Source organism: Helianthus annuus, chromosome 16 (genome assembly GCF_002127325.2).
Source record: "Helianthus annuus cultivar XRQ/B chromosome 16, HanXRQr2.0-SUNRISE, whole genome shotgun sequence".
Lineage (NCBI taxonomy): Eukaryota > Viridiplantae > Streptophyta > Magnoliopsida > Asterales > Asteraceae > Helianthus > Helianthus annuus.
Genome location: NC_035448.2, coordinates 66,406,802 through 66,424,123, shown reverse-complemented (window position 1 = coordinate 66,424,123; position 17,322 = coordinate 66,406,802). Strand labels below are relative to the sequence as shown.

The 17,322-nt window shown below is 34.7% G+C and overlaps 2 protein-coding genes across 12 annotated transcripts; both read right to left on the bottom strand.

Annotated features, from left to right (window-relative positions):
- Positions 1–2,015: 2,015 nt before the first annotated feature.
- LOC110893582 (protein FAR1-RELATED SEQUENCE 5-like) lies at positions 2,016–5,185 on the bottom strand. The gene is made up of 5 exons (XM_022140680.2): positions 5,050–5,185; positions 3,978–4,737; positions 3,631–3,889; positions 2,882–3,445; positions 2,016–2,795 (listed from the first exon to the last, which is right to left on the bottom strand). The coding sequence occupies exons 1-5, from the start codon at positions 5,183–5,185 to the stop codon at positions 2,016–2,018; spliced, it is 2,499 nt and encodes an 832-aa protein (XP_021996372.2).
- A 2,035-nt stretch (positions 5,186–7,220) lies between these two features.
- Positions 7,221–16,938, bottom strand: LOC110896006 (importin-11). Of its 11 annotated transcripts, none has more exons than XM_022143407.2 (24): positions 16,744–16,938; positions 16,470–16,624; positions 16,023–16,132; positions 14,098–14,170; positions 13,855–13,916; positions 13,350–13,491; positions 13,030–13,239; positions 12,885–12,951; positions 12,404–12,803; positions 11,772–11,919; positions 11,530–11,690; positions 10,713–10,812; positions 10,450–10,524; positions 10,135–10,359; positions 9,859–10,035; positions 9,629–9,733; positions 9,375–9,533; positions 9,258–9,302; positions 8,928–9,146; positions 8,575–8,681; positions 8,437–8,493; positions 8,256–8,319; positions 7,887–8,167; positions 7,221–7,532 (listed from the first exon to the last, which is right to left on the bottom strand). In XM_022143407.2, exons 2-23 carry the CDS (start codon positions 16,611–16,613, stop codon positions 8,003–8,005), a joined length of 3,015 nt encoding a protein of 1,004 aa, XP_021999099.1. In that variant the 5' UTR covers positions 16,614–16,624; positions 16,744–16,938; the 3' UTR covers positions 7,221–7,532; positions 7,887–8,002. The 11 variants fall into 11 exon arrangements, with proteins under 11 accessions (XP_021999099.1, XP_035841707.1, XP_021999103.1 ...); XM_035985814.1 differs by having other exon boundaries at positions 7,221–7,529; XM_022143411.2 differs by having other exon boundaries at positions 7,887–8,164.
- Positions 16,939–17,322: the final 384 nt, after the last annotated feature.

Below are 17,322 nucleotides of genomic sequence, written 5' to 3'. Positions count from 1 at the left end.
ACAAGACTTGTCTTCAGCTATTTGATCCTCAATTCTCTTTTTTAGATAGGCACGCATACCTGATGAGGAAGACGAACCACTCGATGAATTACAAGACTCTGCCATGTTTTAAAATAAAAATTGAACGGATAAAAAATGAATGGTTTTCCATCGATATATAAAAGGGAATTGCAGAGCAAGAGGACAAATATAAAATTATTGACCATGACAGCTGTTTTTTTTTTGTAGTTTTGTTAAAAAATAACGCTTGACCAATTTATACAGCAGGAATTATAAAAAAAACGCATGCCCCAGTTTTAATTACGCATGAAATCACGCTAGTCCACATTATACCGCATTAACTAAAAAAAATAACGCATGTCAATTTTTAATAAAATTATACCGCATGAAGTAACAAAAATAACGCATGCAGTGATAATTGTGCAGACATTATCAGTATGCAAACTTGATGTATAAAAATAATTAAACCCTATAACTATATAGACTAGTATTAAGTCGATATGACTTGTAGAGACTTGTAATGATGTAAAATATTAAATTTAACTTACCAAAAATATCTCTCAACTACCAAAATTAATTACCAAATAACACACATATAAGATTCACTCACCCCTCCCATTAGGCATATACTATAAAAAAACATATATCATGGTCAATTTTTTCACAAATATAAAATTATTGACCATGACAGCTGTTTTTTTTTTTTGTAGTTTTGTTAAAAAATAACGCTTGAATATAAGAAATAACGCTTACCAATTTATACAGCAGGAATTATAAAAAAAACGCATGCCCCAGTTTTAATTACGCATGAAATCACGCTAGTCCACATTATACCGCATTAACTAAAAAAAATAACGCATGTCAATTGTTAATAAAATTATACCGCATGAAGTAACAAAAATAACGCATGCAGTGATAATTGTGCAGACATTATCAGTATGCAACTTGATGTATAAAAATAATTAAACCCTATAACTATATAGACTAGTATTAAGTCGATATGACTTGTAGAGACTTGTAATGATGTAAAATATTAAATTTAACTTACCAAAAATATCTCTCAACTACCAAAATTAATTACCAAATAACACACATATAAGATTCACTCACCCCTCCCATTAGGCATATACTATAAAAAAACATATATCAGACTCTCTTCAATAACAACAATGTCGACAAATCCCGCAAACGAAGCAATCAAGGAGCTCTTGAATACCCGCAGGTTAACGGAACTTGCTTGTAATGTTAACTCCTGTAACAGTATTCTCGATGTGCAGGGCAGGATATTAGAACATCAAAAAAAAACACAGGAAGTGTGGGGAATTCTGCTTGAAGAACCGAAGTCCATGTTAAGGGATAAAGCAATACAACTGATGAAGGATCAAGCATCGGCAGATAACTTAGTATACTCATATCTGAAAGATGCAGTGGAGACCGTTGAAGAGAAGATGGAGACGTCCGAGAAGGAGGTTGGGAAGATAATGTCACCGAAGTAAGTGGTATGGCTGATTAATAAACTATTTTGTTGATTTTCGGGATGACCTAATGTGTTGTTGGTATTTTGAACAATGGTGGTTTTAAAGTCTAGTTTTGTGTGTATTGAACTTATATGTGGGGGTATATTTTGGTAAAATCATCCACCCATAGCTAGTTGTGATGATGAGACTCAGTGTTATGTCACTTGATGTCTCATACTTTTTTGAATGTTGGTTTAGCAATATTGATATGAAAAAAAATGCATGTTACGTATTATCACGCATGAATTTGTACCTTTTAATACGCTAGTTACGTAGATGAGAATCAGTGTTTGGTCACTTGAAGTCTCCATTTCAAAAAAAAAGTCCTGTGTATGGTTATGGTTAATCACAAAAAAAGGGGTAAAAAAAACAATTACTCTTGAGATATATAATCACCCATATCATGTGAAAAAAAAAACCATGTGAATGTCATAGATTACATAAAAGTTCAGTCACAACAAAAATCATTAAATATGGAATGTCTGTATTGTTAAAACACTACTCGTCTTCGCATTCAAAATCACTATCTTCTGCTTCGTCGGACTCCTCAAACTCCTCTTCGTCACCACTTTCAACCTCCTCGTCCTCTTCATCAACTAAATTAGGATCCTTCTCTAACTGAATTGCTCTTCTTTTCCTCCCCTCCTTATTATCAACCTTATCAGCAGCAGTAGCTTTACCCTTTAACACCTCGCAGGTTCGAATGTCATGACCTTTGATATTGCAAACACTGCATGTCCGACTTCTCTTGCCTTTTAGACTAATAATTTTCTCTTTTTTTGATTTAATCCGCTTATGTGAACCTCGTCCTCTGTTTCTAATACCGGTTGGCACACGGACTGTAGGTGGCTCGTCAGTGTTTGGTTTCTCGTAACCAATTAACCGTGAATATCTATCAAACTTAGGGTCGATGGGCTTGGTTATGCGAAGTTCATCAACCATTTCTTTCATCTCTCTCATCCGATCCCTAACTATAAGTAGATGATCGAAATCTTTGATCAGATTACCAATAAGATACTCTCCAGTCTGCATAATCTCATACGCAACCTCTTTGGCCTTCTTATGCGCATCATCAGCGTCAACAGTAATATCAAATGTATTATTAAGATCATTCGGTACCACATCTTTAGTCCATCTTCTCATTACATACTTGTTGGGAATTTCCTTCACTTTGAACATCTTGAACACGAAATATATATGCTTGCACAACAATCCATATTGTTCAAACCTGCGACACGTGCATAATGCAATTACATCCTCGCCCTTCTTGAAACATACCTACACAAAAAAAAAATAATAAAAAAAAATAAAAAGGAAACATGGTTTGGCAATAAATGCATACTAGCTGATGTATATATTATTACCTCTAATAAACCGTCGCCGTGAGCTTTCCAATCCTTCATACTTATCCTCAAAAAAGGGTCCTCAATTTTAGTCTCTATAGGAAGGCACTCGGACAATGTTCCTTGTAACTCTGCCTGTTGATCAGCAAAAATTGACCTGGTATAAATTTTCATGGCATCATCCTCTAGAGTAGATTCAGAAAAGTTATCCGGGACTGTATTTCTAGATATATGGTCATTCTTCCGATGGTTGAATCTTTGAATGTCCATTGCACCGTCAAAATGGTTAAAGAACTCAACAAGGGTAAGCTGAGAATTCGCAACTTGACAGAAAAAATGGTTTTCGCTCTCTGATCTAGAAGTGGTCCGCATAAGCCCAGACATAGGCTCATGACGATAGAACGCTGGGATCCACGAAGATCTCATGCAAAACATATCATCAAGCCACTTATTCTCAGTTAGACCGAAATCAATCATTATCAGCTTCCATTCTCTCTCAAACATTTCTGGCGTAATCGAATCTGTCCATACAATGTCACACATACGTCTCTTAAAGTCTTCGTTATTGCACAGCTGATGTCCGACCTATTAAACCAAAGAATTGGAACTTAGACGGTGTAATGAAAAAAAGAATAAAGCACATAATAACGCATGTAGAAAAATAAATAACGCATTATGACTATTCTTAGTCTGGTCAAATAAAGATATGAACTGAATACAACTATTACGCCAGTTCTAACATAATCACGCATACTCTATTTGAACCTAACCTTATCAGCAAGTTTCTTCATTATGTGCCACATACATAATCTGTGCCTACTCTTATCGAACACTGCTTCGATGGCTTGTTTCATCGCGGGATCCTGATCAGTGACAACCACATTCGGCTGCTTACCGAATGAGTTCAAAAATGATTGTAAAAGCCACTTGTATGATTCAATGCTTTCGGATGCTAACAACCCGGCTCCAAGTGTCACATTTCGACAATGATTATCAATACCAGTAAAAGGTACAAAAACCATTTTATACCTTCAAAATGTGAATACAAAAAATGAATATAAAAAAACAAGATGATTATAAAAAAAATACCAGTAAAAAGCTTGAACTAATGACTAACTTGTTGGTTTTAAATGTAGCATCAAACGATATGACATCTCCAAACTCAGCATAGTTACGTTTGCACAAGCCATCGGCCCAAAACAGGCCGGTTAATCGTTTGTTTTCATCGACCGAATGAAAGAATGAATAATCAACCATAAACTTCTTTTTATCGGTCAGCCTATTGATAACCATATCTGCATCATACTGTCCGATGTAGCTATGTATCCTAGCTCTAAAATTCTTGCAATCGTCTTTAGTTGCGCCTACATTTTCAAACCCGCCGTATCTTTTTCTCATTATATTAAAGGCTTTCACTGGCCCAAGATTCAATGTACCAAGCTCCCATATCATCTCTTCTTGTGTCTCAGACAGATGTCTATAAGCTGGTAATAAGTGCATGTCTTTGGGGCACACGAATGAATGATTGTGCGATTGAACAAACTTATCAACCTTAAACAACACCCCATCCGTCGAACAAAGCTTAATTTGTGCTTTACAGCCGGTTCGAATAGTCGGTCTGTTCCTACGTTTATATGGCTTAGACAACTTCGAATAATTATCATCATATGCCTGTGGTTTATGCCCCTCTTTTGAACACACAAAATACTTAGACCTAATAATACCACCAACATGATGTTCACCTCCTTTTCGAGCGGAGAACCCTGCCTTCTTGGCATATGTCTGATAAAAAACATATGCTTGTTCTATGGAAGAGAACTCCATTCCAATAACAGGAACACATGATGAAGCTACCTCTGGGATATACAATCTTTCAGCTACATTGAAAAAAAATAACGCATCAACACAAATAACGCTTGTAAAAATAATGACGCATGTAAAAATAATAACGCTTCGGAATCAGGAACATTGAAAAAAAAAAAACGCATCACTATAAAAATAACGCATGTAAAATTAATAACACTTGAAAATCTAAATACCGCATAAACAAAAACCACCCAGTAAATTAAACTTCTCTTACATTCAACCAAACACTCGTGATTAAAAACACAATCAAGAAACTAATAACTATGAAAATGATGGAGATAAAACACAACACATTTAATACAGCCATTTACGTTACAACTTACTAGTCTGATCGTCTAAGGTAATGTTGCCTGATGTCGGATTCCGATAATGCTCTGCATCCTCAAGTCCGGTATCGACCTCTGCATCTTCAAATTCGACATCTTCTGTGTTTCGAGCATTACTACTCTGTGGATCCATTAAAATGAAAAAAATGATTAAGCCCTAATCGCCCACCAATAACCGCTAATTTTATAATTTGAAAAATGGAAATTAATTGAAACTGATACTGATCGTAATTACCGGGATGCTGGAGATAACGAACTCGCGTAATTTATTTGTTTTTAAGTAAATGTCTGAATTACCCCTGTGACAAGAATGAAAAATACTAATCTGCCCTTAATAATTAAACCTTAATTGCGAGATGATCAAACAGATCTGACGGTCAGGGTATTAGCGTACGTGAAGTACGATTACCCCTTTTGTACATTACACTTCCTCTATATATATATATATATATATATATATATATATATATATATATAGGGTAGGGATATGGTAAAAAGTGTCCAAAGTGTAAGAAGTGTTTTAAGCCATTGGATCTTTGATCTAATGGTTGAGATCAATAGGGTATTAAAGTGTAAATTGTGTTTTAATTAGAAGGGGCTTTTGTAAAATTGAAGGGCAATAGTGACTTTTCCAACATTTCAAATATGGTAACCGTTTCAAAACCACCCATCAAACTCCTAAAGATCAGCGAATTATATGTAACCGCCATCAATCTCCAAAAAAAAATCAGCGAATTTCTTCATACTTTAAAACATTCCCAGATTTTTAAAACGTAATCGCAGATTCAAGTCATGGTGTTTTATCTGGAGACATTGTTGATGGCGTGGTGTTTTATCTGGAGACATTGTTCATGGCGTAGTGTTTTATAAATACAAAACATTCCCAGATTCAAGTCATGGTGTTTTATCAGGAGACCTTGTTCATAGTGTGGTGTTTTAAACATCTATGATTCAAGTCATGGTGTTTTATCAGGAGACATTATTCATGGCGTGGTGTTTTATCTGGAGACATTGTTCATAGCGTGGTGTTTTATCTGGAGACATTGTTCATGGTGTGGTGTTTTATCTGGAGACATTATTCATGCCGTGGTGTTTTATCTGGAGACATTGTTCATGGCGTGGTGTTTTGTCTCCAGATGTTTAAAACACTATGCCATGAACAATGTCACCAGATAAAACACCACGCCATGATTCAAGTCATGGTGTTTTATCTGGAATCCCCAGCAACCTTCTATAAATATAACACCATACAACTTAATAGAACACCAGAATAAAACACTATGATACACATTAACCTGCATCGCTGGACTCCCTAAATATATTTTGTTCAAATCGGAGAAGATGATCTGAATCGGAGTTCGGAGAAGACGATGACGGAAGGTTAACAAGATGACGTGAACTGTGATCAATCCCTAAACATTCTCATAGTCAGTTTTTTTTTCAGTTATATTGTAAATCAATTAAATGACAAAAAAATACAATTACTAAACTACCCTTTTGAATTAATTAAGAGGAGGGACACTTGTCATTCCAAGATTATTTCTTACACTTCTTACAAAAGACCCACTTTTTACAGGATCCTCTACCTATATATATATATATATATATATATATATAGAATTGCGCTAAAATGAGAACCACCCCGAGTTGTAAGAACCGCGAGAACCACACCATCCGGGTCGCCGTTTACCACGATTTTTTTACAACTAGATGTGTGTATTATAAACACATCCGTAAAAAAAAAAAATTTAAACGCCGCGCCCGAGGGGGTAGTTTTTTACACTACAAGTTTGGTGTAAAAAAAAATAAAAAAAAAATAAAAACACCAAACATGTGGTGTAAAAAACTACCCCCTCGGGCGCGGCGTTTAAATTTTTTTTTTACGGATGTGTTTATAATACACACATCTAGTTGTAAAAAAAAATCGTGGTAAACGGCGATCCGGATGGTGTAATTCTCGCGGTTCTTACAACTCGGGGTGGTTCTTATTCTAGCGGTCCCCTATATATATAGCACAATGAATAACACATCATGTTTTCAAGAGTTTTGTGTTGGCATTAAGCAACTGGCTCATGTAAATTTGTACCCTTTGTGGTTTATCTGATTATAAAGGTTTTAAAACTATTTAAAACAAATTATAATAACACAAGCTATTTTACTCAAAAGCATATGCCCTGACATGAAAACATAAAAATAAAGAAAAAAAACCACTTCAATTCCAAACTTGTCAGGTATAGAGCCAAAGGCTTGATTTATGGTGCAGGCAATTGCAACCAAAATCTCCATAGTTTTACAACTCATTTGATGTAACAATTTTCGGCCAAACATGAAAAGTAAATATGTTGACCTTCACACCCTTAAAAAACAGACATGAAGGACCACACTATCTACACTGCACCTCTGCATCTTCAAGAAACCACAACTTAATTCAAACAAATCCATCCCAAAAATCAAAATCACAAGAATCTGTAAACCACCACCTGCCAAAACAAACATTCAACATGACTTGAGTAGCCCGTTTGAGATTTATGTGGTTCAGTTCACACATCAATTTTGGCTGTTAAAAAAATTATGACGAGGAAAACAAAATTATCATTTTATCATGAATCATCTTTATCATATGAGTGAGAAAAGAAATGGTTCAAACGACCAAAACAGGCTGGTTTGGTTTGTTGTTTTCCAAACTGTAGTTAGCAGTTTGGCCCATATTTTTTGTCAAAACTAGCTGAACGCAAACATGAACACCTTTAGACTTGACTATGTGCATGCATGTGGCATATATGTAAATTTACGAGAGTAAATTAATTTGAGATGATATGTGACTTGTACCTCACCTCACGTTTTTTACTCTATGAGCATCTCTATCATGCATGGTATGGTAAGAATGCCCCGAATCTGGTCCAAATTGGTAAGAAAAAAAATGGATATGGCACAAATGGCATTGGAGTAATTATGTCATTTTAAGAGCCTGTTTAAGTTGGGCAAGTGCTGAAGGGTGAATTTTAGCCATGGCAGTATTGAAGGCCTCTCCATGTAGGTTAGCACATGTTTGAAGATTCTCCCTCACCGAGTTCTCCAGTGACAACTGATTTATCGGGTCCGACATTTTCATCTGCTAACAAATAGAAATATGTACATTTGTCAAGATACTGATACTTTGGAATTAATTAATATTTTTTTGAAAGTGTAGATAAATTATTTACCTGTCTCCTCCTGAACTCTTTACTCGGAAACTGAGGTCGGCTAGAGCTCATACTATCACTGCTGCTATTAAGGTACAAGTAAAAAAACAGGAACTCAAGTTAGATTAAAATAAATAAATAAATAAATAAATAACCTCTGAAAGAATTATAGTCATGTAATTATTCATAGACCGATTCTAACCTAGATTCGTCTTCAGTTGCATCTTCACTTCCACCCAATATTACACTTGTACATACACTGCAAAAGACAACAAAGGACCAACAATTAGTTTCATGAAACATGATTCATATGATAATCAAGTGTTAGTTATGTATATACCTCAGTATTTGATCTAACTTATCAAGTACTTGAGGCAACCTCAATGTCAGGATTATAGAGAGTGCAAATCCAAACGTCTTCTTCTGAACATAATTCACATTGTCAGCCTGCAACCAATACAGTGCAAATGATTAAGATAAAAGAAATATATTTAGTTGTGCAAATGATTAAGATAAAAGAAATATATTTAGTAATACATTATAAACTGAAGTCAGCGGAACATGGTTGATCGGACAAATGAATTTAAGGCAAATTTGTTTCTATAAAGTCCAACATGGTTTTAACCTTTGTAACCACATGTCTTTTAGTTTTAGATTTATGTAAGTGTTTGACTAATGGTCAAATATACTAACCTTGTCAAGCCATACATCAACGAGACAAAGAAGTATGTTCTCCCCGGCGGAGAAACCGGCATTCTGAAGGAGCATTGAAAGTGATTGCTCTGATGCTAACTGCGCCAAGAAATTGGTATTTGTTACCAAAATCCTTGCCAGAATGGCAGCTGCAGATGCTTTTACAGATGTACTCGTAGGAACACGGTCATCTCCAGTTAAGCATATAACCATCAGTTTCTACCATATAGTTAAAACACAGTAAAATCCATCAACCTCTCTCTCATTAGTAACGAAAAAAAAAAGTAAAAAAAAAAGCGTTAATATATCAACTGTAGACATGTAACATACCTGAAGGGTGCTGCTAATTAACTGTGGCCCATCAGAAGGAGAACACTGTCAACAGCAAAGTAATGATGATAAGTAAAATATTAAATATTAGCAAATAAACCCAAAACACTTGGATACCTGAAACAGAACATCAATGACAGGTAGAATAGAAAGTAAGCCTCTATCATTGACGTTTCCCACAACAATATCAAACAGCTTAGCAACACTTGAAGCATGCAAACTTAGAAACTCCGTCCCTCCAAGAATTATATAACCTTCAATGATAGATGCAGCAACCTAATATAACCAAAATTATGTTATTATTTAAGTGGCTGGTCCGTAAAGGTAAAACTAAAGCAGATAATAGAACAAGCTCTGGGTTTTAACCTAACCTTCAAGTGATCAAAACTTCTTTCCAGTATATCCACTAGACTTGGGAAGTATCCAAGCAATTGCGGGACCATTGAAGGGGCATTAGAAATTGTGGCTTCCCATAGCTGCGCACATTTAAGTCTCCAGTTTCATTATCAACATAATGAACAGACAAACCAACCCATTCATATGTAAACGGATCGAAGTTTCCACACCTACTTATTCTTAAGTAAAGAGAAGATTCAAGTACCTGCATGCTGTCTTCAAGGAGTTCATCAGGACTACTAATATCAAGCCCACTTACTAAAATGGGCAACAGCACAGTGTAGCACATAGGGGACTTGTAACCCAGAGCAACTACAAAGTTCTTCAGTGCTGTCAAAAGCTGAATCTGCAGAAGGCTTTCACCAGAAGATTCCTCCCACGACTTCAAATACAAATAATTCTAAATTAGATTATGATATTTCTAGATAATAACTTGATACATGAAACAGGACCGATTTTGTGTCATGGGATTAATACACACCTTTTGAAAAAACTGAACCAATTCATTGGCGTATGGAATGATGTCACCAACATAGGCAATCAATACAGAAATTGTGTTTAGAACTTGAACCTTGGAATCGAATTCCTGAACATCCTCAACCAGTTTAAAAGACAATTTCCAACAAACTGGGAGAAGATCAGAAAATTCTTGCTGTGAGAAAGCTGCATCTTCAATATGGAAATACAATGATCGAGATGCTGCCAACTGAATAATAAAGAGCAAAGTGGAACTTTTAGATGACAACAGATAGAAAAGAAACTAAATACAACAAGTTTGTAGACTGAACCACCATACCCTGACACACAAGTCTCTGTGTTGCAACAACTTAATCAGCGCACAATAGACTGGTCGTTTGGTATCATCTTTAATCTGCAGATTTAAAAAACAAACATCCGGTAAAAAACTTTAATTTCTGATACATCACTAAAGCAACTGCTAACAAGTAGAATAACCACAAACTCAAGATTCACAAGAAAAAGAAGACGCCAAAACACATAAAAACATGATCTAATTAAAAAAGAGCAAGAACCCGACGATAACAAATACACATTCTTTACCTCAGAAACCCATTGACCAAGAATAAGTGCAACTTTCCTATGTATGATCCGCATGTTAGGATGATCGTTTGTGAGTTCTAATGATAAAGCATTGTTAAACCTGTAAGAAATCCAAGCATGTAAAAAGTATAATTTCATATATAAAAGAACTCAGGAGAGAACAAAATTTTAGGTTGGTAAACGAACCGAATGTCCATGAACTGTTCGTGAACTTGTTCGGCGGGAAGTTCATTTATTTAATAAACAAACGAACATGAACAAAATTATTTGTTCATATATGTTCGTGAACGTCCGTTTATGTTCATTCATGTTCATTTATATTTGTTTATATCTTAATAAATACATATGGAGTTATATTTAGATAAATATATAAACATAAAAGAGGCTTTCTAACTACTTACATACATATAACTCACTGATAATTGGGCTTTCCAGTAACAAAAATGGGCTTTTCCAGTAATAAAAATGGGCTTTCCAATAGAACTTATAGTAATTAATCATTAATCAATAATTAATATGTATGCCCGTTTATGTTCATGTGTGTTCGTTTATGTTTGTTCAGTTATGTTCATTAGTGTTGTTTTATGTTTGTTCAATTATATTCGTTTAATTTTGTTTGTTTATGTTCGTTTGCGTTCCTGGACTGTTCGTTTAGATTTTAAACGAACACGAGCATGCCCGTTCTCTTAATGAACGAGCACGAACTGAAAAAAAATGTTCGATTATATGTTTGTGTTTGTTCGGTTCATTTACAGGCCTACAAAATTTGATATGTGACAGAAACTATGAATCAATTAGAATGGTAACAAGGGCACACCAATCCTTGAAGCTGAGATAATTTGATAGCTCATAATAGATATAAGCAGCTGCACCATAAGCAGCATCTTTTAGAAGCATCCCTGAAGTAATATCAGTTACTGAAGGAGGACAACCATTCATTGCCTCTTGAAGAATAGAAACAACAACAGGGCCTAGCAGCTGCATAAGTACAAAATGAAATCAAACACCTTCCAAAATATTAATAACAAATGATAAAATTGAAGTATCAACTAATCGTACTTGGCTATGATTGTGAAACAAAACAATATATAGTGCTTCGGCACACGGTCTTAGTTTCTCAGACCAAAGAACTGCATCCTGCTCATGATGAAAAGACTCGGGGTTTTGATACCACTCCTCCAAATCACTTGACGTTAGTACAAAGTACCTAATATAGCAGATTTTCAGTACAATTTAAAACACGTATTTTAAGTAATAATAACTGAAGTAAATAAATATGGTTAGTTGGTTACAAAAACAGTATTATCAATATATTACCAATAAGGCAATAACAATCTGGATATTTAGATAAAGTGATTTAAAAGATTGCATGCATTTAAAATACACTTACATAGTTACATTTAACTTTCAACCACACGTTTGGCCCATTAGATACGTTCCCTTATTTATATTAGACTAATTTAATATTTAAAAAAAAAAAACAAATCGACCTATATGTAAGCAAATGAGTCGAAATTGCAACTTCAACATATAGATGCAGATAAGAGAAATAAATTAAGGTTCATTTTTCACAGCTGTAATTAGTATGGTACCCACATGTAAACTCTGAACTCTATATATACATTCATGTTGTTACATTACCATACGCACAATTAATAAATAAATCTTTTGGAGGAATAATATTCACTTACCTCCTTATCAAGACATTACATAAGAGTACGACCCTTTCATTGGGCAAAAGAGATGTGAGTACGCCAGCTACAGCACCAGAAATATTTTTCTTTCTTTGCTCAAGGGTCACCAGATTCTCGTCTACCACACGTCCAGTCATGATTGGCTTGTATTCCTTGCATTCCAAAACAATTTTAGCCATAGAGATACACTGAATAAGAAACTTGTCGAACGACATTATCTCCGGTTCAGGATCTATGATCTTATTCAAACAGAAGTCCATCACTAGTGGAAGAACACACTGATCACCAAATGAATAAGGATGTCTTGTCTGAATTGCCACTAAGATCTTCATCACCTTAGTGCATGCCCTCCGTATAAATTCAAAAAGTTTCGGATAGCGTTCACCGAAAGATGAATCTACAATTCAAAATATTATTTATCTGGATTTTTATACATTAAAAATCATAATAACTTCTAAATCAAAACGAGGATCCTCACAATATGGAAGGAGAGATTGAATTGCTTTCAACATCAACGGACAGACCTCCTTGACGGGCGGAACCTCCTAAAAGATAATAACTAATAAGTTAATAACATAAGTTGTTGCTAAGAAAAATAACATTGCTAAAAAGAATCGAAGTACCTGTAAAGATTTTTCGTCACTGGGAAACCCTGAAACAATCAACTGACGTATTATCTTTGAACAGAGAAACCATCTTTCACAAGTTAAATGAAGATCATCATGAGAAGCATTTGAGTTTGTAATTTGAGAAAGAGAAGAGAAGCCGTTTAGTATAGTCTGCATATCACTCTGCCAGAGATGCCAACTGTAGTCGAAAAACTGGGATGTTATCTGCCAAAACATTAGTGAAAACCATATAGTAAGAATAATATACAATTACAAGATAATGCTGGAACTACAAAATATGTTTTTAAAATACGTAAAAGAAAACACTAGTCCACCTCAGCAAAGTTTCGTTGGTCTGAAGCAAGACGTTTGGTAGATAATTCCTTCAATGTCCGAAAGAGAATCATAAAGATCCTGTGTGATGTTAAAACATCCGCTGATTGAAGTTGTTGAGCTAAAACAGAAAACAGCTCGGGCCTGATCAGGTAAGAACAGAAGTCATTACATACATTAAGCATAAACAAGAAAAACATGATTCATAAGACATTATCAACCTCCGTATGATACACTAAAAGAATTAGTTCATTTACACTTTAGCTTGATTTATTCGTTCACATGCTATATGTCACTCACCAACTGAAAATTTGGCTATTGCAATAAACAATGCTATGAAAAAATTATATACCAAAACATGTGAAAATGATTTATAATATGTAAATTCTAGGATCAAACTAAGTCCAATAAACGTAGGGTATAACGATCAGTCGATCACAGAAGTAACAATTGTGGAGAACAATATACAAGACTTTATACAGAAGTTAATAGAGTTTGAAAGCATACCAATCTTTAGGATAATCGATGCGAGCTATTTTAGAGATTAGAACGGCCAGTGTCAAAGAAATCTGTTTTTGGGACAGAAAGTGCATTAAATGAATATTCCGTACATATTTTTGGGGTCAAAATCAAATAATTACTAAAACAATAGGCGACTACAAGTTAAAGACTCAAGAACATTATTTAACAACATAAATTGCTAAAATAGCTATGAAATTGATCCATTTGACAAGATAATGCGGGTCCCACCTGATAGTTCTCTTCTCTCAAGTGAGACAACAACTTTTGCCTCAAATGTGACTTCTCCTCAGTAGTAATACCCCTGCAACATTTTCCTCAACATCAGGATTTAATAGCAATTTTCAAAGGAAAACAAGTTAACCTAGTATATTAATACTGCAACTTAATTTAGTAAGATGGTAACAAAGTAAACACATAACAATTACCTGAAATATATACAGTACACATTTACGCGCATCAAAACCGATTATATTAATAAATTATATTATATAAAAAAGTTATATTAAAAATTATTGAAATTGTTGAGGTTATTAGAATTAGAAACTTAAAATTAGTAAAGGTTTGAATGTGTTAGAATTGTACTTGAGTATCTGATATTTCAAGTGGATTTTTGAGATAAGATTGAAGTCGGTTACAGGAGAAGGAACCCCAAGGGTAGTTTTTAACCATCTAAGATCATAAATGATATGATGATGTCTAATAAAATAGTGAATATACAAGTGGCAAAGTGTGCCTTATAATCAATGTTCTAAAGAAGTATTAGTCAGAAGGTATCAAATGATGATCTAGCACTTGAACATTTAGGCAGATTGAAAAGATAATAAAAAAACTAAGAAGCAAAAAAGAGTTCGGCTAAATACAGAAACTGTAATTAATTTTAGGTCATATAAACATATAAGAATATATTGATGCTTCGTTATGCCGGTATAGCTACTTCTCAAAATGATTAATTTCAAAGTTCCATTGGTAAAATAACTCTAAAAAGGGTTAGAAAAATCTGTTCAGATCATCAATCCACTTCTGTTAACATAGAGCGAACCTTTCTAGCTCTTTTCAAAGTTATTTTACCTAAGAAGTGTAAGAAGTGATAAGTAATAACGCACGGAAAAAAAACAAAGCAAAAAGAAACTCCAATTTCCAGTTAGGTATATCTTTAGACGATAGTAAACTATTAAGACCATGTGTAGTGGGGCGTTTTTTTAAAAAAAATTTCAAAAATAACGCCCGAAAACGCCCACCCCTCCACTACATGGGGCGTTATAATAAAAAAAAATTGAAAAATGCACCCTTGGCGTTATAATGAAAACGCCGGATGCTTAATGTTGGCAGGGAAATGGACCAATGGTGGCAGGGAACAAGTTTGACTAGCCAATAGGATTAATGTTGCTTTTTCTTTTTTTTTTTTTTTTTAATAATTGGAAGGGGCATTATTTGGGCATTATCCCCACTACACCACTTTATGCTATAACGCCCCATGCTGACTGGGTTGCCACGTGTCGGATAATGCCCCATGGTGGGGGCATTATAACAAGTTACCACTACACATGGTCTTAAAAAGGTATGTTAGTAAAAGCAATAAGGTAAAACTCTTGAACTAGAATGAACATTTCATGCTTTCCTAATTGTTTATATCCTTGTTTGTCAGGAGTTGCTTCGGATCATGACTTTCTATTTTCGCATCTATATAATACAAAAAAATCCCATGACTATCTTTCGTTTTTGTTGCTGGCATTGCTCTTATCGCTAATGCACTGCCATGATAGGAATTATTTCTCTTATCATTCCAGATTCTTATCTAAATTTGTGGTCTTGTTCTTTATTAACTTTGCCTATTCCGTCCATTACACCTATAAACTGTACTTTGCTTATTTGCTTGATTATTCATTGCGGTTTGTTCATATCTACTTCCTTTTTTGGCTAAGAAGATCTCATAATCAATCTAAAGAATCAAAGACAAATCATGCAAAACAAGCTCCATAAAAAACATTAACAAAAAAACGTGTGCACTATAACACATGCATAGTACCATAATCACACCCCCCCCCCTCCTCCCCCTTAGAATTAAGAGGGGACTCTAACACAATAAGCATTGCCCTCTAAAACAACTAATATGATTATAAGAAGGTTGCAATGGACATAAATAGATGACTTACGACGAGTCACGCTTGTTCCTCCAGTACCGATTAATACTGTTCTTGAAATATAATGACGCCATTAGACGAACATCCGCTTGAGATACCAAATCCTTTGCAGTTATCACTTCCTGCATCATACACATCATAATGCAGGCCATATGTCAAGTTTTTTGTTATCGGTAAGAAATATTCCGTAAAAATGTACACAATGCATAAAATATCTTTCAACATTTCTATGACAAGTCCCCTCTTACATTATTCAAACCAAACACGACTTGTAACAAACCCTAACCCTAAGTAAATCCAACACCTAAAACCACACCACAACTCATGCTAAAATCTGAACTACATTTGGATTTAACATAAACAAAATAATGTAATGCTAATGAAACTTGGACAAGGTAAACAATCAACATCTGAAACCCTAGAAAAGCATGAAAAAGCGCAATCGAAAGAAAGTCATACCATCAAACAAGAACAAAACCCTGGCAAATTCTCGGACTGAGCAAGCGTGGATTCAGCAGGCTTGCGAACAGCTTCATCTCCACTAAGTGAATTCGAAAGCAGCGTATACATCGCCGGTAAGTCGGAGACTGACAGTGCCGCCATCGGAGAAGATTCTGGAAGAATAAAGGAAACTGAAATGTTCAGATGAAGAATTAATAATCAGATGCGATGAAGATCAAAGATGTTTGTGCAAACCTATTTGAGAAACATGAATGAATGAATAAATGATTACCTGTATGTATCTAGGGTTTATGGAATGGATTTTGTAGGGGGGATTGGGAATTGGGAATTCTTTTAGAGTCGATAGTTGCTGCTGACAACTTGCAAGCAAAATTTGGGATATCTTTCTGGCTTTCTTTCTTTGTGTTGTTGTTTATGTCATTCTCTTTCAATTTGTAGGCAGGTTTTACACTCTTTTTCATACCATGATATGATATCATTTTATTCTGTAATTATATATGGATTTAATGTTTTTCTCTTTTTCATTTTTTTTGTTGTAAATTATAACAGAGTAAAGTACAATTTACGTCCCTGAGATTTACCGCGGAACTCCAGTCCCAGTGGTTGTCAATCAGGTCCTTATCATTAACGCCTCGTTTGTAAATCAGTGAAAAGACCAAAATACCCCTGTAACTTTAGTTACCATTTCAGTCCCTGAATGTAGAGGTTATATATTCCCTCCAAATTCAAAACTCTTTCCAAATTAGTAACTAACCATCGATTATTGGTGTACGTTCGGTGTGATATATTTTTATTAATATTTTGAGCCCGTTTTACGCATTAGTCAAGTTTTAAATTTAGAAAACACGAT